Consider the following 27021-nt stretch of genomic DNA (forward strand, 5'->3'; position numbering starts at 1 on the left):
CACAAATATGCAACTGATGTCGGAATTACACAATGCATTTTCAGATTTTCATTAGCATATAACATTAGTGAGTTCTGTCCTACAGTGCACGTTTTCAAACACTCTGAAAGAATTAAAAGTGATTAGCTGATCTAGTCTGTAATTCTCTTAAAGAACACCTATGATTCTACATCGTTTTTAACTTAACATATTCTTAATTCCTTCATTATAAAGCAAGATTTCAGAGGTGTTGGTGTTGTGGATAATGGCAAGATTCAGGAAGTGGGTAGCAGGGCAGAAATGAGATCATGCGACAAAGAGTTTGGAAAAGAAAAGTTAATAAGAGTTGTCCACATGACTATTGAAATTGTCTAAAATGGCAGTGGTGTTTGTTTTGGACAATGATAGTGACTCAGGTATCAGAAATGTCAAGAAATGGTAATTGAGGTTTGTAGATGTCTGTAATAAGGGCAAGTAGCTGTGGGAGGACCCTGAAAAAACAAGAACTTTTGAACCCTGAATGGAAAAGTACAGCAAGATAGCAGCCCAAACATGGTAGAAGCACAGAGAGGTTAGAAACAAAGCATTAGAGAGTTAAGTCAGTGGCAGGATTGAAATGTAGGAGAGCAAACAGAGAGAAGTTATCATGAACTGGGGCAAGAGCAGTAGTCCATGTTGGGCCACGAGCAAGGGTATGACAAGCTCACTGTGACCAGCCATGCGTGTGTGGGGTGAGATGAAAAGCTTCTAATCCTGTTTATTTAATGTTACATATCAAGTCATACAGGGTTTGTTGGTAATTTATAATTATGTTGGGTCTGTTCAGACTGTTACATTGAAGTACCATAGACTGGGTGGCTTTCCAACGACAGAAACTATCTTTCATGATTCTGAAGACTGAATTCAAGATGAATGTGTCAGTGCCTTGTGGGAGCTGGTTTTGTGCTTTAGGTGTGGCACTGTTGACGGATGTTGCCGTTTGTTTCCGGCTGCTCAGACCCAAAATAATTATTCAGAAACTATATTATTTACAGTACTGTTTGGCCAATAGCTTAAGCGTATTTCTAGTTAGCTCTTACATCTTAAATTAACCCATTTCTATTATTTTATATTTTACCACAAGGCTCATGGTTTACTGGTAAAATTCCAGGGCATGTCTTTCGCGTCTGTCGCCTCTGGTGGGAGGAGACATGGCATCTCACAGCCTGGCTATTGTCTGAAAGCAACTTCTTTATTTATTAACCAATGGCAATAAAACATTCTTAGCATACAGAGGGGAATCCCATATCATGGCACCTTTCACTCTGTTCTCACATGGAGGGAGAAGGGGGCGATCCCTCCTGGTCCCTGTGTATTAATCACCTACTCAAAACACTTTGGTACTGTCATCGGGGGAAGGAGAGAAGTAGACATTGAGACCATAGCAACCAGAGACACAATGTCTGTAAACTTGTTCATTCTTACAAGAAAAATGTGTATGCAATCAATTTGTCAGGTGAGTTACAAATACTAATTTTCATTGTCCTTAAGGAGAAACCTATATAAGAATAAGAACTCTGTTAGTTTCCATGCCAGTAGCTTTTCCAGAGAAAGTAATGTAGTTCTAGTATTTAGCAGCTTGGCTTATGTTTAACTGATAAGCCCCTCACGAAAATGTTCTCTACTACCCATGCTCATCCACCTGATTAAACAGCCTCATTCTTAGCATTGATGTCTTATTTGTTCATTTCTCTTTTATATCTTTTTCTTTTATTTTCCTCTTTTTAAACAAAAACAGAATGTATTATATTATTAATAAGTCAGATTTGAACAAATAAAGTAGCCTTCTAATTACAAGGACTTTTTTTTAAAAAAAAAATCATTAACTCTTGTATTTAATTCTTTACAAAATAAACCGAGTGGTTTTTTGTCCTACTAGGCAGTTTAGAGTGTTTCAGAATATTCATTTTTTTGCATATGCTTTTCCTAACTTGAGTAGGAGTTGATATAGACTGTTGCTATGGTGAACTGCATTCTGCTTTCAGGGTATAAATTTATATACAGGGATAGTGTAGAGAAAGAACTTACTATGTAAAACTCAATCTCACATGTACTATTTTAATTTTAATTTATAAACTACCTATTAATTTATAAACTATATCCTGACAGAAATGTCCTCAAAGTTAGGTATCAATGTTACTTCTGTTAGTTACATAGTTTTTGAAAATTAGCCTTTCAGACATCTAAACTAGTCTAGCTTTCTTGGGTTCTGTATTCTGTGAGATCATTAAAGTTCTCACAGCAAAGTAACCATTTGCACGCTTCTCTCGCAGTTTTAGGAATCTCTTCTAAGGATTCGTCCTTCAGTCTGTACATCCTCCATCCTGTCCACGTCTGCTCCCTATCCCCTGTAGCCTCTTCTAACTTGCCACGCCATGCTCCCATCTGAATTGCTCTGTGCTCTCATAGTCCTCTGGTAACTGTGCCGCAGGGCTTGGCAGATGGTATTCCCTCCTCCTCGAATGTCATCCCTCCCCACTCACCCTCTCCTGCCCCCGCACGCCAACAGCCCACTTCGCCATTTCAAGTTCTGCCCTTTCTCCCTCTTAGATGTCTCCTGACTCGAAGTCTTCCCTCACCAACGCTCTGGTGATCGCACACCCCACACCTGCACTCCGTGTTTCCCCCATCTTTGTACTTATCCTCCTAAGCCACAGTTGTTCTTTTTGATGTGCTTCCCAGAGGGTTCTGTCTTGACAAGGACAGGGAGTGTCATGTGTGTGTAAAAGTCATACCCATGTCCATAGCGTGGCCCTGACGCACAGCACGCTCCTACTCAGATTTGTCACTGAGGATTTACTGAGACACCTCGGTAACGTCCAAATCTCACTTTAAAGTTTTGCCTCTTTTTCCTTCCAGAAAAAAAAAAAATGTTACTTTTTCAGGATTGAGGATTTCACAGTTTACAGAGTATTGCACTGAAGAAGTAGAAGAAAGATGAGATACTACAGGGTAGCACCTCTTCATACTTGTGATAAACTAATCCCCAGAATGGGAAAGTGATCTAGAGGCTGCCCGAGTCGAGTCTTTGACAGTTTCTTGGAACATGGGTATAGTCTAGAGCAAGTGGTGCTTTTTCAGCCATACTTACTGCCTGAACACATAGGGAATGATACCATTTTGACAGCTCACTGAAATAAAAGGAGAAGGAAGAGTTTACTGTGGCTGTCTTAGCCCCATCCGTCATCTTGAGGTTAAGGAGTCAGTACTGTGTATCCTTATGGCCCTGTGCAAAACCAGGACATACTGATTAGAGCAGTCCATGATACAACATGACAGTTATAACTGCCCTGTGACTGTCTGGCTGTCTGGTGGGTGGGCTTTTGAAAACAAAGTTGTTTTTGTATTTTGGTTTTGAAGTAAGTAATCTAAATTCAACTGTGTGGCTTTAGGAAGTTGGGTAGGAGAGAAAATGAGCCTAGTGTGCAGAGATCTCCAGGAAGCCCCTGAACTGTGGATCTCTCTAGCTTGTGGGAAATCTACTGCCCAGTTCCCTCGAGGCAAGTACTGGGGTCTAGATCAGTAAGTGACCTGAGGCTCGTTAGTGCCCAGGACTGTGTATGGTGTGTAGTAGAGACACACTTATTTGTTCGTCTGTGGGAACGTGGGTCTGCAGGTCAGGTCCCTTCTGCTCCAGCAGATCATAGATGGGGTGGGTAATGGGGCGGGCCAAGTCATAACCTCGGGTCTGGGCCTGAGCAGCTGTAGGGTTGGTCCACCAGATGTGAGATGGGGCAGCTTTCCCATGCTTACAACTTTAGGGCTGGCTCACCATACCTACACTAGCAGGGTTGACTCTCTCGCTCTTATGACTACAGGGTCAGTTCTCCCACTTGCCCCAGATGTTGATTGGAGGGAGGGCGGCTCTCCCCCACATTGGTGCTTTAAGACAGATGGGTAATGGGTCATCATTCCCATGCTCACACTTTCAGGGCTGGCTCACCCACACCTGCACTAACAAGGGTTCACTGAATCTGGATCCTGTGCAAGAGAACAAGTGCTCTTAACTGCTGAGCCACCTCTCCAGCCCCCAAGGTCAGGGACAGCTCTCCCACTTTTATGACCACAGGGCCAGCTCGGAAGAAGCTTTGTAAGATGTAGTTTTAATTCTATGTCTGCGTGCGTGTCTATGTGTGGGCATATGCACATGAGTGCTGGTGCTTGTGGAGGCCAGGAGCAGTCATCAGATGCACTGGAACTGGAGTTACCGGTGGTTATGGGGTGTCTGATATGGGCGTTGGGAACTTAGGTTCTTTGCAAGAGCTATATGGACACTTTGCTACTGGACCCTGTCTCCAGCCCCAAGGGAAGCGTGAATGGCACTTACCTTGTTTTTTGTGACTGGCACCCTGTGTTCTCCTCTCCTGTTTGGAACAGTGAGAAAACATTTGTTAGACAGTGACTTGAAAAAGATTTATTTATTTACTTTCATGTGGAAGCTTGTTTCTGTGTGGGTGCATGCTTTGTGTATGGGTGTTCTCGGTGGCTAAAAGGGCATTAGATCCTGCGGTGGATCTAGGTGGTTGTGAGCCACCTGCTCTGGGTGCTGAGAAATGAGCTCAGGTCCCAGAGGACCAGCAGACCACTTAACCACCCAGCCACCTCTCCAGGTGATACTGATTTTCTTTTCTTAAAAAGACCTACCTATTGCTGGTATCTGCCCAGAGTGGTCCTCTTTCTTCCTCTCCCTAACTGATACCCATTGATTGAACTCTTTCTTGTTCTTCAAGACCCCCAAACAAATATTTCCTCCTGAATAGAACCTTAACCATCACTTTAGCCAGAAAAAAAAAATCTGTCCATGGTAGTATTTCTTCCTGCCTTAAAATTTCTCCCACACATCACATTTTGTTATGTGGGCACAGAGGGTGCTGTGATAGCATATAAAAATTTAAATTCTGTTCTTCCATTGCTTCCCTGTCACCTGGAACAGTCCAGCATAGTCATTGGGCCTTGGTTCTCCCAGCCATAAGTGAAAGGCTGGGTACCAGCCTTGCTTCCACCACTCTTCTGAACGTGAGCTGGGTAGGAAGTAGGATCAGAAAGGTCTAGACCACTGCCCTGGTCTCTCAGTTGCTACCCTCGCTGTCCTTGACTGAGAGCTGTGTGGAGTGAGTCTTTTCTACAACTTGCCATTGATTGACATTTTCAGGGACTAAAGCACATTAAAACTGACATTTTTTCCAGTGGCCCGCAGCTACTATAAAAATAGCTCCTCCGCAGTCTTTAAAGATGGGTGTCAGTATCTGTGCCTGTCAAGGAAGGAAGCATGGTTTGCAGAGAATTAGCTCTTACCTGGGTCTCAGAAATGAACATGTGACAATTTTGGATTCTTTTCTACTGTTGACTTTGGGGCTACTATGACTTACTGTCATCCTAGTGTCCTCAGTGGCAGAGCCAAGTTCCCCAAGCTGAAGCCTCTTCCCTGATTTAACAGTGTCTGTGCCTCCTTGTCATTGAGCAGAGGTCCCTTGTGAGACATGTGTCAGCAGTTTTGCTGCCAGCCACTCTGCTCTGCTGGGCAAGACTCTTAGCTTCCCCAGCCTTTGTGTTTCTTCACTGTCACGTGTTGTCTTGTTGGGGTTTCTATCGCCTTGAAGAGACACCGTGACCACTGCAACTCTTAGAAAAGAAAACATTGAATTTGGGCTAGCTTACAGTTTGAGAGGTTTGCTCTGTTGTTGTCATGGTGAGAAACATGACAGCACGCAGGCAGACATGGTGCTAGAGATGGAGCAGAGAGTTCTACATCTGGATCTGAAGGCAGCAGGAAGAGACTATGTGTCACTAGGCCTGCCTTGAACTTCTGAGACCTCAAGCCTACCTCCAACAAAGCCACACATTTTAATAGTGCCACTCATTATGAGCCTCTGGAGGGCATTTTTATTGAAACCACCACACATGGGAACAAAGAGGCCATGGTGCACATTTGTAATGCTTGCTATCAAGAGATGGAGGCAGGGGGAGTATAAGTTTGAGGCCAGGATAGGGTGCAGAAGACAACCCTCACTCCATGAAACTGTTGTAAGAACTAAGTGAGATGATGCATATGAACTTGTGTGTGTGTGTGTGTGTGTGTGTGTGCGCGCGCGCGCGCCTACATGTGCACATACACGCGCACATACACATGTTTAGGTGCATGTGTGTGTATGGGTGTATGTGGAAGGCAGATCATTGACATTGGGTGTCTTCCCCAATCATTCTCTATTTTGGCCAATCAGGCTCTCTCACTGAACCTGGAGCTTGCTGATTCAGTTTGGCTAGCTATTCAACAAGGCCCAGGGATCTCCTGCCTTTGGGGTTACAGGCATGTTCCACCTCGCCTGGCTTTACATGTGTGTGGTAGGGTTCTAAACCCAGCTTCTCAAGCTTACACAGGACTTGCTAACTAAGCTGTCTCCCAGCCTTTTTATGACTTTCTCAACATTTTGACTCTTAAATTTTGAACTCTGTTCGGATAGATGTCACCCATGCTAATGGCAGACTCTTGAGAAAGGTGCTCAAATTCCACAGCCTTCTCTTTTCTGTCTGTGTGTGGGAAAATTTTTGAGTGCCATTTGATACCTGTGCTTTGGTTTCATCATGCAATGGTATCATATTAAGCAATGAAACTGCTATTTGGCTTGGGAAATGAGCATGGAGGTCAGCAAGGTCAGCGAGAAGGCTGTTGGAAATGAGCTTCACCTGCTTCAGTCTTCACTGCTATTTTTGCGAGGATCAAAGTGTTCCCTGGGACACACAGTTAGATACTGGAAATAGGTGCTAGGGTTGTGAGAGAAACAGTATTTCACACAGGAAGTGCGTTCTGCGTCTTTCCAGCTCTTGAAACACAGTGCCTCATCAGTGTCTGGAGTCAGCCTGCTGTGCAGTACACTGAGCTTCTTAACTCCAGTGTTACTACAGTGTCTGGGGTCAGCCTGTTGTGCAGTGAACCGAACTTCTTACTGAGTTTAGAGCATAACTTCTCCCCTTCATCCCTTTGCCCCCTCAGCTTCTGGTCCATTCCCTCCTAAATGTGTTCAAGAGTTTTATATTTTACATATGAATTTGATTTGTGTGCCTGGCTTATTTAACTTATCATAGTGGCCTTTGGTTTCATCCATTTGGCTGCAAATAACAGAATTTATCATCTGTTTTATGACTGAATAATATTCCATTGTATGTAGGTATCATAATATTATCATCCAATGGGATATTATCCCTTTGCCTTTCATCTGTTGATAGGTCCTCTAATGCTGACGGGTTTTTTCCATTTCTTGGCCATTGTGGATCTTGCTACAGTAGACACGGGAGAACTGCTGTCACTACAATGCACAGATTTCACTTTCCTTGGCTACTTGCCAGCTGCTCTTTCACGTAGACGTTAGGAATAGTTTGTAGCGCTCCTGGACAATGCTTCTGATTACTCTTTCCTGCTAATGTGCTTTTAGATCTTCTGTTTCTTTGGCTACAAATCGCCTATTTATATCCTTTGCCTGTACCCCACTATTTCAGTGTTGTTAAAAGGTAGGAGTCATATAAACGCTGCTTTTTATATCTTTGTGTTCTTCCTTGTGATGCTGTCTCTGTGCAGTTGTATCATAGTTTATCTGTTGATAAACAGTTTGAGGCAGCTATGAACAGTATTTTTTATTATCTTATTTTATTATTAATTTATTTGGAAAATCTTTTTTAATTTTAAATATCAATCCCAGTTCTCACTCCCTCCCCTCTTCCCACTCCTTCCACCTTCCCCAGTACCACCCCCACCCATTCCTCAGAGAGGGTGAGGCTTCCCATGGGGAGTCAACAAAGTCTAGCACATGGCTTTGAGGCAGGACCCAGGCCTTCCCCACTATATCTAAGCTGAGCAAGGTGTCCTCCAGAGAGAGTGGTCTAAACAGTCTTTTACTTAGGTTTTGGTGCACATCGTATACTATTATGTTTGGCCTGGGCAGAATTGTTTTATGTTTTCACTAAGTAACTCATTTCCCGCCTTTCCTCCTATGTTTTCTTTTTAAAGTGTGGTGAGTTTTGCTTTTCACAGTTTATTCTTCAATCTACGTAGAATAGGTTTCATAAGATTTGAGACCTTACTTATTTTCATCCAGCCAACCATTTTCCTGCCATTGTTTAAGGACAGCTATGTCTGTGTTGGCTCACTAGCCCCATCCTTGGCTACCAGGCTTTCTTGTGCACTGTTGGTCTTCTCCTACATCTGCACACATTTGATGCCTCTACCGTTTATTTGTTCCTGGATGGGGAAACGTGAGATACTCCAGCTCTGACTGTTGTAAGAGGCACTGTTGTGTCTTTCGCTGTATAGCACACTCATTTCCCTTTAATGTGTGTACGGGAGCAGAACTGTTTGGCTATGTCTTATTTTTAGCTTTAGCAGATATTACTGCAGCTTTTCAAAATGGTGTACAGGGTTTTTCTCCCACAGCAGAATAAAAATTCCAGCCTCTGTCTCATCTTTGCCAAAATTTGACATTGATAACCATGACTGGCTTTCTTCCTTCCTGCTGTTTATTATCCTGTACATGTGAAGTGTCTCTTTTGGCTGTCATTTTCCTTATTGAAATTGGTCACCTTTTCATATTCTTGCTGGCTATCTGTGTATCTTTTGTCATCATTATCCCTACCCCCAATAAGATGGAGCCAAGTGGAAGGTAATTAAGTCATGGGAGTACTGCCCTAAAGAAAAGATCAATGCTGGTCTCTGGAATGGATTGTTTCTATGAGAATGAAGGTTTTTTTTTTTGAAATATAAAGAAAAAATTTATTGAAGATATAAAAAAGAACTCCTACAAGATTGACTTTTCCATAAAACTGTAGCTACACAATACATTGCGTCTATCATGTTAAAACATGCATTAGACACAAATACAAAAACCATGAAACAAGCCACCATTCTTTAACAATTAAGCAAAGATAAAATGCCTAAGGATCAACATGGATGACTTGCAAAGGATGGGCTCTTTAAGCACCATTTAAAGAAAAAGAGCACAGATGGATGAGTGTTCAGTTATATACATTGAAGTGAACCTTTGGCACTAGGAATCAGAGAATGAGTTTTTATAAAAAAGGGGAAATTGGCTTCTCACAACTTCTCTCTTTCTGTCTGCAAAGTGAATACCACTGGCTTGTACTCCCACCATTTTGCCGTCCACTGTGAAACCTTTACCAGGCCTGGGAGCAAGTCAACACTATGCTGTCAAATGTCTAGAATGCTGACCTTAATGAAACTCTTTAACAAATTACCCAGTCCCAGGCATTTTGTTGTAGGAATGGAAAATGGATTAATTCAATGACATGTATCAATATGCCACATGGCAATGCTTTGCTGAATGAAGTCCCTTTTGTGGGATGAATTGTAGTTACCAAAATGAAAACTCTTTGAGAATCTTCTCAAAGAGTCAAGATGGTAGAAGATACCTCTAATTCCAGTTCTTGGCAGGTAGAGGTAGGAGATTTAAATATGAAGCCAGCCTGGTCTACAGAGTGAGCTGAAGGCTAGCCCAGGTTATATAGTGAGACCCTAGGTCAGCCTGCACTCCACAAATAAAAACCAACCATTCCAATCCCCTTCTGGTACAAAAGTGAAATTTCATGTTTGTTTGTTTCCAGCAGGACTCTGAGAGAGTAATGATAATCACTGGCCCAAACATGGGTGGGAAGAGCTCCTACATAAAACAGGTTGCCCTGGTTGCTATCATGGCTCAGATCGGTTCCTACGTTCCTGCAGAGGAAGCAACAATTGGGATCGTGGATGCTGTTTTCACAAGGTAAAGTGTTCATTCTCTTTGAATGTGTCTCTTAGTGTAAGCCTGGGCCACATTATTATACCAGCTCTCTTTTTATGTACATGTACATGTTTGGATGAGTGGGTTTGCACTTAAAACTCTCAGGGATCAGGGCTTTACATCATTTGTCATCTCAAATGTCAACATGGAAGAGGCCTAGGGTGTCATTTTTCTGCAGCAAGTTTTTTTTCAAGCGTTTTAAATGAGTCCTTTAAACAAAATCTTAGAGAGGGAATTAGTATCTACACTCAGATTTAGATAAAAGGCTCTGAAGAAAAAAACATTTAAATGGAGAAAAGAAGTTATGGTGCCCTCCAGCATGGGAAGCAGAAACCCAACCATCCCCATTGTTGAGGTGGAAGTACCAAACAAGATTGTTTAATTTACATTTATTTCTGCTCTCAAACATTACATGTCAATATGTAAACTTAATTTCATGCTTTCTTAGCAATATGCATAGACTATCCCGGTTTCGATAAAAAGAATTTAAGCTTAATCTGTTTCATATCTCCCGATTTGTTAGTTCCTGAATGGTCTGTATCTCTTGTGCTATAATATTTAAGTAAATACAATATATGTAAACATAGCACTATATAATAACCACGCTCTCTATGTAGTGTGTCTTTTACTGTCCAACTTCATAGTTAGACACTTGACCCTTTTTTTAAATTATATTGTAATTTATTTACAAATGAGAGCAAGAAAACATTGAGCAGTATTTCAGAAGTTGAAAAAAAGGCAACATGAACAGGAGTAAATACATTAGTGCCAGGTGGTGGTGGCACACACCTTTACCTAGCACTTGGGAGGCAGAGGCAGGCAGATCTCTGAGTTCAATGCCAGCCTGGTCTACAGAGCAAGTTCCAGGATGGCGAGTGATACACAAAGAAACCCTGTTTTTAAAAAGCAAAATCCAAAACCAACCAAACAAACAAACAAAAAAACAGAACTAAATACATAGCCTTTATTTCTTCCAGATCAGAGATTCTGGGTTTAATCATACAAAGATGAGGAATCAAATTTAGCAACCTAAAAATATTTACTTATTAAAACTATATTAACACTTTAGTAAACTATATAAAAAGATAAGGAGACAAACATGTACATTTATAGAACTGCACGTCAGTCAGGCCAGATCCTGCAGAGGGAATTCCCAGCATGACCTCATTCATCTGTGAGGACACAGAACAGTCCTTGTTTAGACACACACCGTCTTGTCCTGCATGAGCTGCTCTTCTCGAGGTGGCTTCCTTCTACACACGCGTGTGTCTAGTTGTCTGCTTCTCAAAGCAGACGTTTACCTTCCTCATCCACCACCCATTGGAGGAGGGCTGGGGCTTTGAAGATGATTGATTCGACCCAGGCTTCATGGAGGGTTTCCTGGTGGCCCCTTCCATCATCATATCTGGAGCCAGATGAGCTTCCATAGCCTCTTCTCTTCTTCACATCTTGCTGAAGCAGAGTTTTGGAAAAAAAAAAAAAAAAAAAAAAACCACAAATTCTGCTATTCCCCAGAAGAAATCTGCTATAAAAGACAATCTCCATGGGAACTGATTCCAGCTGCCCAACACTTGTCCATTCGAGATGTAAACCATCTTCCCTCCAGTGCCCGCTTCCAGACGCCTGGGGAGACCAGCCCAACTTGACACTTGACCCTTGAATCATACCAGAATTTAGCCCATCACCAATATTAATGAACTTGGGCAAATACTGAAATACCTGAAAATCTGCACTTTGAAACATCTTTCTTTTGACTTTTGAAGAGCTCGCTAAAGGATGGGTTCTCTAGTCAAGGGAGAAAGCAAGGGCTTCAGACAGAGTGGCATGTTCAGGCACCATGTTAATGGCACAGTGAGAGAAGGAACTGTAGGAGGCCCTCCAGGAGAGCCTGAATGAAGTAAATCAGGTCTTGGTGAGAGATGCATGCGTACAGTGTTGGAGGTGAGATGAGTTGTCAGGAATAACAGTGGTATGTACATCTGGTGTGTACAGTTTGCTACTGCTGAAACAGAGCACTACAGTCTGGAGATCAGAAAGGAGAGGGTGAGAGGGATGGAAGGAGGGAGGGAGGGAAGGTGTATGTATGTACACAAGCATATGGAAGCCAGAGGTCAACCTGGATGTTCTTCTGGAATCAGGAGCTGTCCATCTTGTTTCTTTGAGACAGGATTTTTCAGTGGGACCTGGGGTTAACTAACTAAGCTAAGCTGACTGACCAGCAAGTCCCATGATGCTGACTGGCTAATTCCCAAGTGCTGGGGCTACAGGCTTGTACCATTATGCCTAGCTTTTTCTTTATGGGTTCTTAGGGGGCAAGAGAGACAGTCAGCGGTGCTGAAAGGCACAGCAAGATGGAGGCAGAAAACTCCCTTCTGTTCCTAGCAGAGCAGCATCACTAGCAACACTAGAAGTGTCAGGCCCACGCTCCAGGGAGCAGGGGCTGTGGAGTGAGTCTGCAGTGAGATGCTGTTGGAGAAGAGAGGCCAAGAAGAGCATGCCAGAGGCCTAAGGAGGGACTGGTTGGTTCTATTTTTGTATGTGAGTGTAGGTTTGCACATGTTTTAGTAGTTTTCAGAAGAGAGATTGTGTCCAACTATCTATAATTCTAATGAAACAATTCATGAATGTATTGATCACTTTTGGAGGTTGTTGGAATGAGTCACAATGATACTTAAACCAAAAATAATCTTGAGTTATTCTGAAGAATAATGAAGTAACTCTCTTGACTTGAGGGGAAGTTTTTCTTACTGAAACTCTGTGGCCTATTAGCAAGAAAAGATAATGTGGATTACAGCATAGCCCTTAAGGTACCTAGGGATCTAGGTCATAGTCCAACATCTGGTACAGGGTGGAAACACAGGCTATGATGTCTTCTGGCCCAAACACCAAACCTAAATCCATTCAGATCTTTAGCTCTGTCCTCAGGTTACAGGAGGAACATGGACACAGGAATCTTTTAAGCACATGGGGATTCTATGAGCAGAATCTCGACAAGGGAAGCAGTGGAATAAATGATGGGTGTCCAGACTGGATAACTAATAAAGATTGGAAGGCTGTTCTGCTCAGCCATTTGACTATAAAGTAAGAGGTAGACTACGACAACTATCTAATGGTGTAATGGAATGTAAGGGAAACGAAAACGTCCTCGTTACGACATCCAGCCTGTTCGTGGTCTGTTCATCCGGTGCCTTTCTCTACATTTGCTATGTAGACGTTCCTTGGAATAGTAACTAACAACATTTGGTATAGTTTTAAATTTTATGAGCACTGTACCATACTAATCTATGAGTGGTTTTCTCCCCTCGTTATATTTATAAATGCAACTGTGTGGGTATATATGCTACTATACCAGTTACTATGCTGTATTATATGTACACTTGTGCCACACGCTCCTTGGCAGGTAGTTAACATGATTTCAATTTCTTACAGATGTAAACAGTATTGGTACTTGTGTTTCTTGAGCACTGGGGCCTAACCTCTGGCTCACAAGCCCCTTTAGCCTGAGCTCAGCCAACCATTCCAATACAACAGCAAAAGGCAGAGGAAGGAGAGAAGCAGATAAAGGGCCCCGTAATACCCAAGTCCATCCTCAGTATTCAGATATGAGTGTTAGGTTTAAAAAGAAGACAGGTAGAGACACGGGGAAGGTTTGCATAATGAAGTGGTCTTGATCATAGTGTGGTCTAGCTGATCTGCCTGACTAGTTCACAGGTGATGATTGCCTCTGCTCTACACTTTGGCCTCTGTGTCACAAGTCATTGCTGTGGTAGCTTCCCTGGAGCCTTCTGTTACTTGATGGGGAGTGTCAGTTGCTTAGCTACAGAATGAAGGCAGAGACGCCAGGCTTTCATCCTGCTCTCAGTTACATTGTGAGGCCAATGATGAATTAATGTCTTTAAGCAAAAGTAGCTTCTGGGTGCTCATGACACTGACTTACACATCATATGCTGTGCAGAAGTGATTTTCCCCTTCGAGTCTATACTGAGGAGTAGAATTGCTCTGTTGTAAAGAATGTCATCTTTCAAGTTCTCCAACGAGGCCATACCAGTGTGTGAAGTTTGTCCTCATGTTTAAAGCTAAATTAGAACAAGAAATACCCATTTGGTGCATTTCTATGTGCTCTCCAGATTGCTGTAGGAACGTGTTCATTTCTATTATTTAGTGTCCCTTATATGAAGTACCATCTGGTAGATTTTTGTTGTTTTTGATGCTGGGGAGATTTAGTCCCTTCTCCCATGTACACACTGTGCTTATTTACAAAAAACTTTGGAGAATGCCCTGTACTCCCTCACGTCTGCCAGGTCTCCCATTATAATCCAATGGCTGCTTCCTCTTCATCCTTTTTGGTTGGCTGCCCAAACAGCAGAATCTAAATTGAAGAATCATGTGTGGAAGCAAGTTTGCTCTGATACAGGATGGGTTCTGTACTGTGATTTGTAAATAGCCAGTCTTTATGATTTCTAACCGGAAACTCTGAGGTGGTACCTAAGCACTGACATTTTAAAAGTTCATGTCAGAACAGCCTCAAGTTAGAGAATTATGTGGTTGTAATCTTTATTTAATATGCATTGCAATTCTTCCAGTAAAAGTGATTATTCAAATTACATCATTGTTACTCAAAAATCCTTTTTGTATCCATTGAGAAATAGACTGTAGCTAAACTGAGTGAAATGTTTGCATAAGGTTTGGCTCCAGACTTTAAGCTGCTTGTTTTTGTTTTTTATTGGACATCTGGAACATTGGGCTTAAATTCGTGTGGTCCATAATTATCAATGGCATGGCTGCTGTGGCTCATGCAGTATGCCATAGGGAGGAGACGGGGGGAAAACTGCAGTCACACCGATGGTTGGGCATCTTTTCTCTTGGATATTATAAGGTCACATGAATGCAGTCCTGAGTCATTAGCAGATCTTTTTTTTTTTTAAGTAATCTTTGACCAACATCTTTATTTGGCTCTAAGTGATGTATTGAAATCAGTGTATTAGGATGTATGTGCTCATCAGTGAGATGCCTGTTCCCAAGCATCTTAGGCCATCACTGTGATCAGATCTGTTGCTTGTCTTCCTGATATATGAGTAAGAGTATAAGCTTTCTTCAGCTCAGATTAGGTAATTAAGTTTGAGAAAAGCAGTGAGTTATTAGTGTGGTTAGAAAGTCATTTGAGAAAAGCAAAACAGTTGTCCTCTCCTCTCAACATTGTTTCTGTTTATGCCAATAAAATGTTTATGGATGGGGCTGTTTACAGTAACTGGCCCCTAGTAAATAATGTGATGGTGTGCTGGGAGGAGCCATATTCAGGATGGCATGGGGGTGTTTGTCTTGGGATAGAATTGAAAGGTAATGGACACTCGGTGGGTGCTTAATAGTATTTCATATGTTTGCTTTGAGCAGAGAGCCAATTTGTTCATCCAGTTTAGTTTGACTCTGCAAATACTGGAAACAAACTGAAGAATGTACAGAATAGAATGCGTCCTTCATGGACAGAAAGAAGGCGTCTCTGCTGTGTGCATCTTCTCCTCAGTTCTCAGTACCCACACTAAAGACCATATGATAGAAGGCGTTTAACTAAAGGAGCAAATCCCTCTTGCCTTAGGAAAGTCTCTGGTGTGTTTAGTTGTATAGCAAACATGAGATAGCTCACTGCTCCTTTTTTGTGGGAAGTGTGAATTTAATATATTTACTTGGATCAGAGTCTCCTGATGTGGGTCCAGATGGATCCCTTGCTTGTAGTTCCCTGAAGATACTGTTCAGGAGGGTGTGATGGAGAGGAACGTAAACTGTTTTTGTTTTGTTTTGTTTAAAAGAAAAAGGTTTTATAATTTAGTTGAGGTAGTTTTAAGTTCACAGAAAACTAAGAAAAAAGGATAATTTCCAGAGGTTCCTGCCTGTGTGTGCAGAGCCTGCTCTAGTGTCAGTGTCCGCTAGCAGAGTGGTCCAACAGACGGAGCTACCTTGCTGCAGCGTCATCGGCCACAGTTGATGGTTTACATGAAGACTCATTTTGGTTTGGACAGAGTCACCTTCCTGAAGATCCTCTGTGCCCTGTTTATTCGTTCCTCCCTCTCCTCAGCTGCTGGTTCTCACGGATCGTTTTACTCTGTATCTATAGTTTTGTCCTTGGAATGTGTTGTGAGTCTCTTTCGCCCATTAGGCTTCCTTCTCTTGATAATCCACATTGAAGCTTCCTCTGGGTTTTCTAGGGCTTGGCAGTTTGTTTCTTTTCCGGATTGGATGACACTCCATTGTCTAGATTACCACAGTGTATATTTGCTTACCATTTCCACACTAAAAGACATCTGAATTGCTTCTGAGATTCAAAAATTATGAATAAAATTGCTAAAAGCAAAGCATCCATGTGTGGGTCTTCGTGGATGTTTTTAACTCCTTTGGTAGGAAGCATACCTAATCAGCCATGTGGATATTTTTAACTCCTCCAGTAGAAAGCATACCAATCAGCCCTGTGGCATTTGCATGTGCATTTTGTTTACATATAGTATTTGCCTCATATGTACAAAGCCCTGGGTTTGATTCCTACTGCTTCAAGGGAACAAACAAAACTAAAACTAACAAATCTTTCGATTTATTATTATTATTATCCTTTTGTCTGAAATACATTCAGTTGTTTGTCATTTTTTCGTGTATTTCATGGTCTCACAGTGTAGCCTGAAGCTGGCCTAAAGCTCACCATCTTCCTTCCTCAGCCTCTCAGATGCACAGATCTCTCAGTCTGCAGGCATGTGTTAGCACACCTGGCCACACTTGTTACAGGTTGTAAACTGAGAATTTGTAACTAACTATACAAGGTCATTGGGTACAAAGTAATATTCTGACTTAGGAGTATAGCATGTAATAATGGTGCAGTATGATAATAATTGACTTGGCGTGACTTCAAGTACTTGATGTTTTTGTGGTGGGAATATTTCGCTTTCATTTCCTCAGCACTTTTGAAATGCACATCAGTCTGTGCTCACTATACTGGGCAATGGAATGCTAAGAACATCCTTATATCTTGTTTAAGATCCTGTGCCCTTTGACTATTACTTGCCCAGTCCTTCCATACTTTAACCTCTGTACTCCCATTCTTTCCACATCCCAGCCTCTGTGACCCCATTCCTTCCACACCCAGCCTCTGTGACCCCATCCTTCCACACCCAGTCTCTGTGACCCCATTCCTTCCACACCCAGCCCCTGTGACCCCATTCTTCCACATCCAGCCTCTGTGACCCCATTCCTTCCACACCCAGCCCCTGTGACCCCATTCCTTCCATACCCAGCCTCTGTGACCCCGTTCCTTCCACACCCAGTCTCTTTGACCCCCGTTCCTTCCACACCCAGTCTCTGTGACCCCCGTTCCTCCCACACCCAGTCTCTGTGACCCCCATTCCTTCCACACCCAGTCTCTATGACCCCATCCTTCCACACCCAGTCTCTATGACCCCTATTCCTTTCACACCCAGTCTCTGTGACCCCATCCTTCCACACCCAGTCTGTGACCCCATTCCTTCCACACCCAGCCCCTGTGACCCTATCCTTCCACATCCAGCCTCTGTGACCCCATTCCTTCCACACTTCAGCTGCTGTGACCCTATGCTTTCACACCCAGCCTCTGTGACCCCACTCCTTCCACAGCCAGCCCCTGTGACCCCATTCCTTCCACACCCAGTCTCTGTGACCCCCGTTCCTTCCACACCCAGTCTCTGTGACCCCCGTTCCTTCCACACCCAGTCTCTGTGACCCCTGTTCCTTCCACACCCAGTCTCTGTGACCCCCGTTCCTTCCACACCCAGTCTCTGTGACCCCTGTTCCTCTCACACCCAGTCTCTGTGACCCCATCCTTCCACATCCAGTCTCTGTGACCCCTATTCCTTTCACACCCAGTCTCTGTGACCCCATCCTTCCACACCCAGCCTCTGTGACCCCATTCCTTCCACACCCAGCCTCTGTGACCCCCCATTCTGTCCACACTCAGCCTCAGTGACCTCATCCTTCCACACCACACCCTCGATGACCTTCATGTTACTCTTCCTGTATGTTTATTTTAGATTCCACATGTAACTAAGGACATGTGATATTTATTTGTGCTTTTTCCTCCTTACATTATGTCCTCTAGTTTTATGCCTGCCACAAGCAACAGAATTCCCTTGTTTTTGAGACTAGATAATATTTCATTCCATACTTGTGCCATAGTTTCTTTTGGGGGGGGGTAGGGGTTGGACTTTTTTTTTTTTTTTTTTTTTTTTTTTTTGGTTCGAGACAGGGTTTCTTTGTGTAACAGCTTTAGCTGTCCTGGAACTATTTGTTGTAAACCAGACTGACATTGAACTCACAGAGATCTTCTTGTCTCCGCCTCCTGATTGCTGGGATTAAAAGCCTGCACTATCACTGCCCGGCCCAGTTTCTTTTCTAACCTGCTGTTTGTTGGCCACCTAAGCCATAACATGACTACTATAACTAATTTTGCAATGGTCTCTCTCTCTTCCCCCTCTGTCCCTCTTTCTTTCCCTTCCTCTCTCCCTCTTTCCTCCTCCTTCTCCTCTCTCTCTCTTTTTCTGTCTCCTTTTTGTCTATCTCTGCCCCCCACACACAAAGTTTTGATGCGTTATCACAGACTGGTCTTGAACTTGCAATCTTCCTGCCTCAGTTTCCTGCCCATTGCAGCTATAAATCAGAAATCCTGATGCTTTCTCTATTTATGTGTCTGGACCTGGAGGTCAGGCATCTTCTTCTGTTTCACTCCAATGTGTCTTTTGAAATAAACTCTCTCACGGGACCTGGAATTCCCACATTGTGTCCTGTAGCTGACTCATGCTTATGCAGTGAATACCTTACCAACTGAGTCCTTCCTAGCCCTAGCTTTGTGGGTTTTTTATTGTATTTATTTATTTTTTAAAACAGTCTTTTCTCATTTTATATACCAATCCCAGTTCCCACTCCCTCCCCTCCTCCCTCTCCCTCCATCTCACCCACCATGCACTTCTCAGAGAGGGTAAGCCTTCCCCTGAGGAGTCAACAAAGTCTGGCATATTACACTGAGGCAGGACCAAGTCCGTCCCCCTTGTATCTAGGCTGAGCAAGTTATCCCTCTATAGGGAGTGGGCTCCAAAAAGCCTGTTCAAGCAGTAGGGATAAATCCTGGTCCCACTGCCAGGGGCCCCACAGACTGCCTAAGCCACACAACTGTCACCCACATTCAGAGGACCTAGTTTGGTCCTATGCAGGTTCCCCTGCTGTCAGTCTGAAGTCCGTGAACACCCACAAGCTCAGCTGTTTATGTGAGTATTCCCATCATGATCTTGATCCCTTTGCTTATGTTACCACTCCTACCTCTCTTTGAATGGAATCCGGAAGCTGGGCCCAGTGCTTAGCTGTAGAGCTCTGCATCTGCTTCCATCAGTTGCTGGATGAAGGTTCCATGATGACATTAAGATAGTCATTAACCTGATTACAGGGGAAGGCCAATTCAGGTGCCCTCTCCACTATTGACTAGGGTCTTAGCTGAGGTCATCCTTTGGATTCCTGAGAATTTCTCTAGTGCCAGATTTCTCTGTCCTTCACCAATCTCAACCGACCATCCTGTTCCCTAATGTTCTCTTCTACCCTTCCCTTTTCCCCTCCCTCTCCACTTCCACCCACCCTTTTCTGACTCTCTCCCCCCTCCCAATTTTCTCAGGAGATCTTATCTAGTTCCCCTTCCCAGGGAGATCCATGTATGTCTCTCTTGGGGTTCTCCTTGTTACTTAACTTCTCTGGAATCATGAAGTATAGTCTGGTTATCCTTTGCTCTATGGCTAATATCCAGTGAGTATGTACCATGTTTGTCTTTCTGGGTCTGGGTTACCTCACTCAGTATGTTTTTTTCCATCCATTTTTCTGAAAATTTCAAGATGTCATTGTTTTTTTTTTTTTTTTTTTTTTTTAACCACTGAGTAGTACTCCATTGTGTAAATGTATCACTCCTGGGGTTTTGTTTTGTTTTGTTTTGTTTTTCCATATGAAGTTAAGTATTCTTTCAAGGTTTGTAAAGAATTGTGTTGAGATTTTGATGGGGAGATCTTTCCATTTTCTGATATTGTCTTCAATTTCTTTCCTCAAAAACTTACAGTTCTTGTCGAACAGGTCTTTTTACCTTTGTTTGATTAGTGTTACCCCAAGATATTTTGTGCTATTTGTGGTTACTGTAAAGGGTGATGTGTCTCTGATTTCTTTCTCAGCCCTTTTATCGTTTGTATATAGGAGGACTACTGATTTTTTTGAGTTGATCATATATCCTGCCACATTACTGAAGGTGTTTATCAGCTGTAAGAGTTCCCTGCTAGAATTTTTGGGGTCATGTATGTATACTATCATATCATCTGCAAATAGTTAAAGTTTAACTTCTTCCTTTTCAATTTATATCCCCTTGATATCCTTTTGATCTCTTATTGCTCTAGCTAGAACTTCCAGTGGTATAGCTCTGGAGAGAGTGGATAGCCTTGTCTTGTTCCTGATTTCAATAGAATAGCTTTGAATTTCCATTTAATTTGTTGTTAGCTGTCGGCTTTCTGTATATTACTTTTATTATGTTTAGATATGCTGCTGTATCCCTGACCTTTCCAAGACCTTTTTCATGAAGGGATGTTGAATTTGTCAAAGGCTTTTTCAGCATCTAATGAGATGATCATATGATTCTTTTCTTTCATTTTATTTATATGGGATTACATGAACAGATTATGGGGTCTGATGGGGAGGTGCTAGAGCAGCCTGTCTGCAGGAGGCTTGCTCTGACTGGCTAGTGCAGCTGAGGTGGGTGAGGGAGGGGTCTGGGGTTTTGCCCTGGGGCCTAGGGCCTAGAGACAGGGCTGTTTCCAGCTAGGGGAGGCTGGTCACTCACCTCTTTGTCCACCCTGTGCAGTCACAGCAGTCTGTGTCTCAGAGAGCCACTGAGATCACCTTTTTTTTGTTGTTGTTGTTGTTTGTTTGTTTTAAGACAGTGCCTCTCTCTAGCCTTATTGTAGTGATCCTCCTGCCTTGGTGCTGGAATCACACTTGTGCATGAGTTTGTACTTTCGTCCATTATGGGTAATGTTTAACTAAGACGATAGCAACAGTCAAGTAGGTGAAGAGATGGGTTCACGCTTCACATTTTGAGGCCCTTTAAATACCACTTGGTGTTGTCAAATTTTTAAGTTACTGCAGCTTTTTTTTTGTCTTAGCTTTCATGTTTTTGGATTATTTTCTTTCTTCCATGAACCATAATTTTTTGTTTTTAATGAAAGTATGGAATAAGTGTGGTGGTTCACGTCTTTATCCCAGCACTCAGAAGCAAGGGGCAGGTGGATCACGGTGATTTGGAGGCCAGCCTGAAATACATAAGATTTCCAAGACAGCCAGAGCTACATAGTGAGACTCTGTCTGGAAAACAAAAAAACTAAAAATCAGAGTATTTATTACTGAGTAGGTTTCTTACCCTTAGTTCAAGTTAGACTATCCAGGAAACAAGAAGCTTAGATGGCTGGCTGTACTGGACAGAATTCTGCAAATATTTAAACAAAGTGAAACAATTGGGAAAGAATCCAAAATGTCTTAACATTTGAAAAACTTCATAAATAAAAGATATAATGTAGATTGTTTTCTAATTCTTCCTACTTGAGATACTGAAAATAGGGAAATTCATAGAGTCAGAAAATGGAATGTAGTTCTTCTGGGTGGGGCGGACTTAGCAGATTGTCAGTGGACGCATAGAGAAGGTTCTAGAAAAGAGCAGTGGAGATGGCTGCTCAACATTGGGAGTGTGCTTCCTGCCACAGATCCGGGCCTCCCAACAGTAAGATGGGAAGTTTGCTTACCTGTCTCATTCTTGCTTTTTTAAAGTACCTGATGTCAAAGGATCTTGTTGTAAGACAAGTAACTGTTTCATTTGAGAATTTAATATTTAAGCCCCAATAGAGTGTATGTCTCCCACCCACAAGCTTTTCTTTGCAAAAGCCCAGGAACTGTGATCTGGAGAGAGGCCCTTCCTTTTTCTGTCACTGAGAAAACATGGAGCACACTAACTCAAAATATCAAGATCTCATTAAAAATAATCTCTCAAAATCTCCTGGAAGTGTTCTTGATTGTAGAAACTGGTTCAAAGAAGTAATCATTTCTTTTCTCCAGTTAGTTTCTGTCGCTGTGTTGACCTATATATGGGTTATGGGATGGGAGAGGGGATTAGGAAGATTAGTCAGCTGCCACTCCTAAAAATATCGGTTGATTTGGTCTTAATCACATAACTGTAGCCTCTGTCTGAGAAGAAAGCTAAAGAAAGCAATTTCCATTTTTACTACAATTGAACATAAACCAGACAAACGTGCTAACATTTGTTCTAGAATTCCCTAAATCTCCAATACATTTTAACATCTGAAGAACTTGAGAATCATTATTCAGTATTCATCTTGTTGATTTAATATGAAATTACAAGCTCTTGATTATTTTCTACACATCCTACTTTGCTGCAAGAAGTTCTTTTAGGCTAAAAGAAAAAAGACCAAGATATGAGATGGTAAGAGAACATGGTTAACAAAAGGCTCTTGGTCTAGGACAAAGAAGTGTGTGTGTGTGTGTGTGTGTGTGTGTGTGTGTGTGTGTGTGTGTGTGTGTGTTTGTGTGCCTGTTTGTATGACTCTGTGTATGTGTGTGTGCCTGTTTGTGTGACTCTGTGTATGTCTGTGTCTGTATATGTATGTTTGTCTGTGTGTGTGTCTTTTTGTTTATGAATGTCTGTGTCTGTGTTTATGTATTGCTGTGTGTCTTTGTGTGTATGTGTGTGTGTGTGTGTGTGTGTGTGTGTGTGTTGGTTCTAGGAATTGAACTATGGGTCATAAACAAGCAAAGCAAGTTCAGTTCCCCAGCTCCCTATTATTTTAACTTTGAGATGCTAAGGTTGGTCTGGAACTCATCCTCCTACTGCCTCAGCCTCCCTCAAAGGTGGGATTATAGAAATGCACCATCATGCCTACCTACATAATTAATTAACAGTATAATTTTATACATCTTGCTCCATTTTACACCTGACACTCCTTAGCCAGATAACACTTGATTATTTTGATGTCAAGAAATAGAGCAAAGTTCAGTGCCTTTGTCCTCAAACGAGCTGCAAAACTTGGAGGTGGAGCATGGTGGCTGAGCATGCATTTAGCATCTGTAAGGCCCTGGTTAACCTAGATAACCAGACTAATGGGGACAGGGGGAAGAGGAGGAAGAAGATCCGTAAATGTCGTCTGACAAACTGTCTTCCTAAAAGACCCCATCAGTGCTTCCAAGTTAACACCACGCCAAGCTGGCTGGCCATTTCTTGTACATGCAGATCCCTAAAGGCACCCCAATGATAATGAGAGGATGCTTAGAATACTGTGACACACTATGCTGTAGCAGGATTTCTTCCGTGTCTTAATCCACTGGAGTTGGCAAAGAAGACTTCACTGCATGGCTTCTCTGTGGTGTTCATATCAGCTCCACCTTCATGCCAGGTGGCTTGAGAGATGCTCAAGGAGGAGAAAATAATCAGCAATGGTTCCATCCAGAGATGACTTACACACACTCTGATAACCTGGGTTTTGTTCAAGTCATTTTTAATAAGAGTGACACACAGCACATGCATTTTATAATTGCAGAAGCAATAGCAGTTGTGGTAAGAACTACAGAGCAGTCACAGCAACTACAGACTGGTGGGGGAAGGCTTCCTGAGCCTTGACCACCTCCATCTACCTCCAGCCTTGATTGCTAGAAGCTGCCTTGGAGTAACTTCTTGAAAAGACTTAGAACTCTAAGCTTAAGTTTATTGGCTGTCTCTAGCAATGTCTGACATCTTGCTACAAAATATGAAGGGATTGTTTGTTAAATTCTGAACTTGTCTTCTCTCCCTCCAGTTTTGAAAACTCTACCTTACAAAGTCTCTAGCATTTCTATTGCTCTAATGATCTCTCGTGTAGTGTGGGGCTTTTGGCTAGTGAGGGGGTTGAGACCAGGCCCAGGGCCTACTACTTGCCGTGATCCTCTGCCATGATTCCCAGTTCCTGGGTTCCTTCTTTAAGTTTAAGATACAAAGATATAATCAGTTTATACGGTTGTAATGCAGATCGTGCACATTCATGTTAAAATTATATAAATTCTGCACACATGTAGAGCATAAATATACATGAGCATATATATCAAATTCTGAGATATAGACTTGCCTGTTGAAGGGGAATCTTCTGAGCATCCCTTTCTAAAATACTTCTTATTTCTTTCTGACCTTTTTTATTTCCTGTCAATTGCTATGATTTCTTATTCTTTTTCTTAAGTACCTTTTTCTCTTTTTTATCTGTCTCAAGTACTTTTCTTGTGTAGGCAACATAGTAGCCAATATTCCCAGTTCTAGAAAGTCTCAAATAGCCTACTTTTTGTTGATAATCTATTTTGTAAGTTTAGATAAAATAAACATGTAGATTTAAAGTCTTAAGGCCTTGCTCCTGCTCTGCCAACACAATGTTCATTGGGGCTGAAAGTCACAGTCTGAGTCTCCTGACTTTGTAGCCAAATACGATTTTTCTTTGAAATATTTAGGATTTTCTTAAAATCCTGTCACAAGATTGCACCAAATGTAATCTAATCATAGCCAGTATTTAGCAGGACTACCTGCTTGAAGCAAGCTTTCTCTTGCCTTTGGGAGCCTCCTTCACCTGTTGACCTGTTGGCCTGCTGACGTAGTTTCTTGTCTGTGCTCCTGTGTTCTGTGCTTATCTACACATCCGGGGCTTGGGCCACTTGTGTATACTTTTAGTCCTTGACTTGTCTGTTTATATCCTTGGAGGTTTCTTTGGCTTCCTCTGCCAGGTTAATGTCATGGTCCTTCCACGGCTTCTAAATTTTTCCGTGATCATGCTTTTATTTTTAGATTCCAGGGCTTTTGTGTTTTGCTGTTAGAACTTGAGCTGCACCCACCGTGGGCATCAGCTTTCATCTCCCTTGCTGTTGCCTGCTCCAGCCATTCTGCCTGTGACTCAGTGTGGTATGAATTTCTGCAGGACTCCACTCTCTGGAGTGCTGCAAGTCAGGTGTGAAGTGTGTGCCCGGTTCATGAACTGAGTTGATAAGGGCGTTTCACAAAGACAGCAGTTGCTAGCATTCCATGATGCCAACTATGAACTTAAAGCCCCACTTCTAGGTTTCGTAATTAGCGGCATGATCTTATTCTATTACCCAGTTCCTCTTGCTCATCTTTTCAGGTCCTTTTACACTGAATAAATGCTGTCCCAAATAAATGTGGCATAGGATATTACCGTCACCAGTGCTCTGAAGGAAGTTTCAGGGACCTATGGTCATATGAGTTAAGGAAGTACCTGTGCTAGAGCCTTTCTGAGACATGCATTGTACATCGCTGTATAGTCAAAGCTCCAGGAGATTGCTTAATGGAAGGGCAGCCTCGAGAGTTAGGACTCTGACATCTAGGAGCTGCTTTTACATGGGAACCTCTATAAGCTGCTGTCCAAGGCCCTTCAACTCCTGTAAGTTATTTCTAGGGCAACAGTTTTGTTGTGTGGAAATGAATAATTTTGTATGTAGCTATTAGAAAATTCTGGAAACCTCCTTAATTGTACAAGTCCTATCACTAATAGATTTTTAAGCACAGTGACACAGAGCAGTGTTATTTTGTCCTGGGAACACCAAGGTGTGGGTTTAGAATTTTGAGGTCAAACTGCCCACTTTTCCAGAGTTCTGTCTATTTACCCTAGACCCTGTTGGAATATTGAATTTGGTGTTAGAACATTCTTTATATTCAATGTATATTTTATTTAATTTCAATTACTATTACACACATCATAAATTTATTGCTTACATGAATAAGCAATTCTAGGAAGAAAACTTGGGAAAATCAAGTGTTTCCATCTTGCTTGTAGGATGGGTGCTGCAGACAACATATACAAAGGTCGGAGCACTTTTATGGAGGAACTCACAGACACAGCAGAGATAATCAGGAAAGCAACACCTCAGTCCTTGGTTATCCTGGATGAGCTGGGAAGAGGGACAAGCACCCATGACGGAATCGCCATCGCCTATGCTACACTGGAGTATTTCATCAGAGATGTAAGCATCTACCACACCTTTAAAAGTTTTGCTAACTAATATTATTTTAAGTTGGCAGATTATAATAACATAATTTAAATATGAGATAATTGAATTAAGCTCATTGATAAGTTGTCCCTTCACTTTTTGTGGTGAGACCTCAAATCTGTTCTGGTTACTGTATAACTGGTATTACCTTTGCATGATGCCTGCATGCCCTTTTCCCCTTTTGTATGTGTATGTGCAAGGGATGTGCGTGTTTGCGGGGTACACGTGGGAACACATGCGTGTGGAAGCTAGAGGTCAGCCTTAGGTGTTGTTCCACAGAAACTGCCACCTTGTGCTTTGAAACAGGGTCTCACCTGGGACCTAATAAGCTAGGCTTGCGAGCCAGTGGGCTCAGAGATGCTCCTGTCTTCACCTCCCCAGGAATGAGAATACATGTTCACACCACCACACCCAGCCTTTCCCCTGTGTGCCTTTGTTACTGAATTAAATGGTCAGGAGAAGTTCTGGGTTTTTTTTTTTTTTCAATCATTTATTTAGATGACATAGATAATGACATGTTTCCTTTTTTTTCTTTAAAATAAACTACCCTCTGACAACACTGACTTCTTCCTGAGCAGCAGCATGGCTTAGCATCTCTGTGTTTAACTTTTCTTTGATGTCTTTTTTTAGAGTTATATAGTTTTTGTTGGGTATGTTTTAAAGTAGTTATAAGTTTATACCCAAGTCTTTAATTTGAGTGGTGCTTATATAGCTAATACTTGGATTTTCCTTTTAATTTCAAATTCTACTTTTTAATATCTGGTATATTGGAAGGTGGTTGGCTTCTATGTTAACCACAGTGTTAATGCTTCAAAAATAAGGATACTTAAGAAAACATATGAATCATATTTTATAACAATTAATTTCTTGTATATAAATTTTATTTCAGTCCTGTAGGAAATGGATTTTGTTCTTAGAAGATAGAATCTTGATATTTAGGGATGCTATCTGCAACTAATTCTCAAATGGTTAAGGCTAAAGATGTAGCTCAGTAGCAGAGCATTTCCCTAGTATGTAAAAGCCCTCTGGGTTCAGTCCTTAGTAATGGAGGAGGGAAAGATGATCTAGGAAAGTGTGTGTGTGTGTGTGTGTGTGTGTGTGTATGTGT

The 27021-nt window shown here is 42.1% G+C and overlaps 1 protein-coding gene and 1 pseudogene across 2 annotated transcripts in view; one reads left to right on the plus strand and one right to left on the minus strand.

Moving 5' to 3' along the window:
- The window catches only part of Msh3 (mutS homolog 3), a 140650-nt gene that overhangs the window by 104600 nt on the left and 9029 nt on the right, over positions 1 to 27021 (plus strand). Inside the window, exons 20-21 of one of the 2 annotated variants that reach the window (XM_038321228.2) lie at positions 9631 to 9785; positions 25700 to 25886. In XM_038321228.2, coding sequence (XP_038177156.1) covers positions 9631 to 9785; positions 25700 to 25886 — 342 coding nt within the window. Of the gene's footprint in view, positions 1 to 9627; positions 9786 to 25699; positions 25887 to 27021 lie in introns of both variants that reach the window. The other variant, XM_038321227.2, reaches the window with a different exon arrangement.
- Positions 11101 to 11398, minus strand: LOC119808781 (annotated as a pseudogene).

The sequence above is a fragment of the Arvicola amphibius genome, chromosome 3, assembly GCF_903992535.2.
Source record: "Arvicola amphibius chromosome 3, mArvAmp1.2, whole genome shotgun sequence".
Lineage (NCBI taxonomy): Eukaryota > Metazoa > Chordata > Mammalia > Rodentia > Cricetidae > Arvicola > Arvicola amphibius.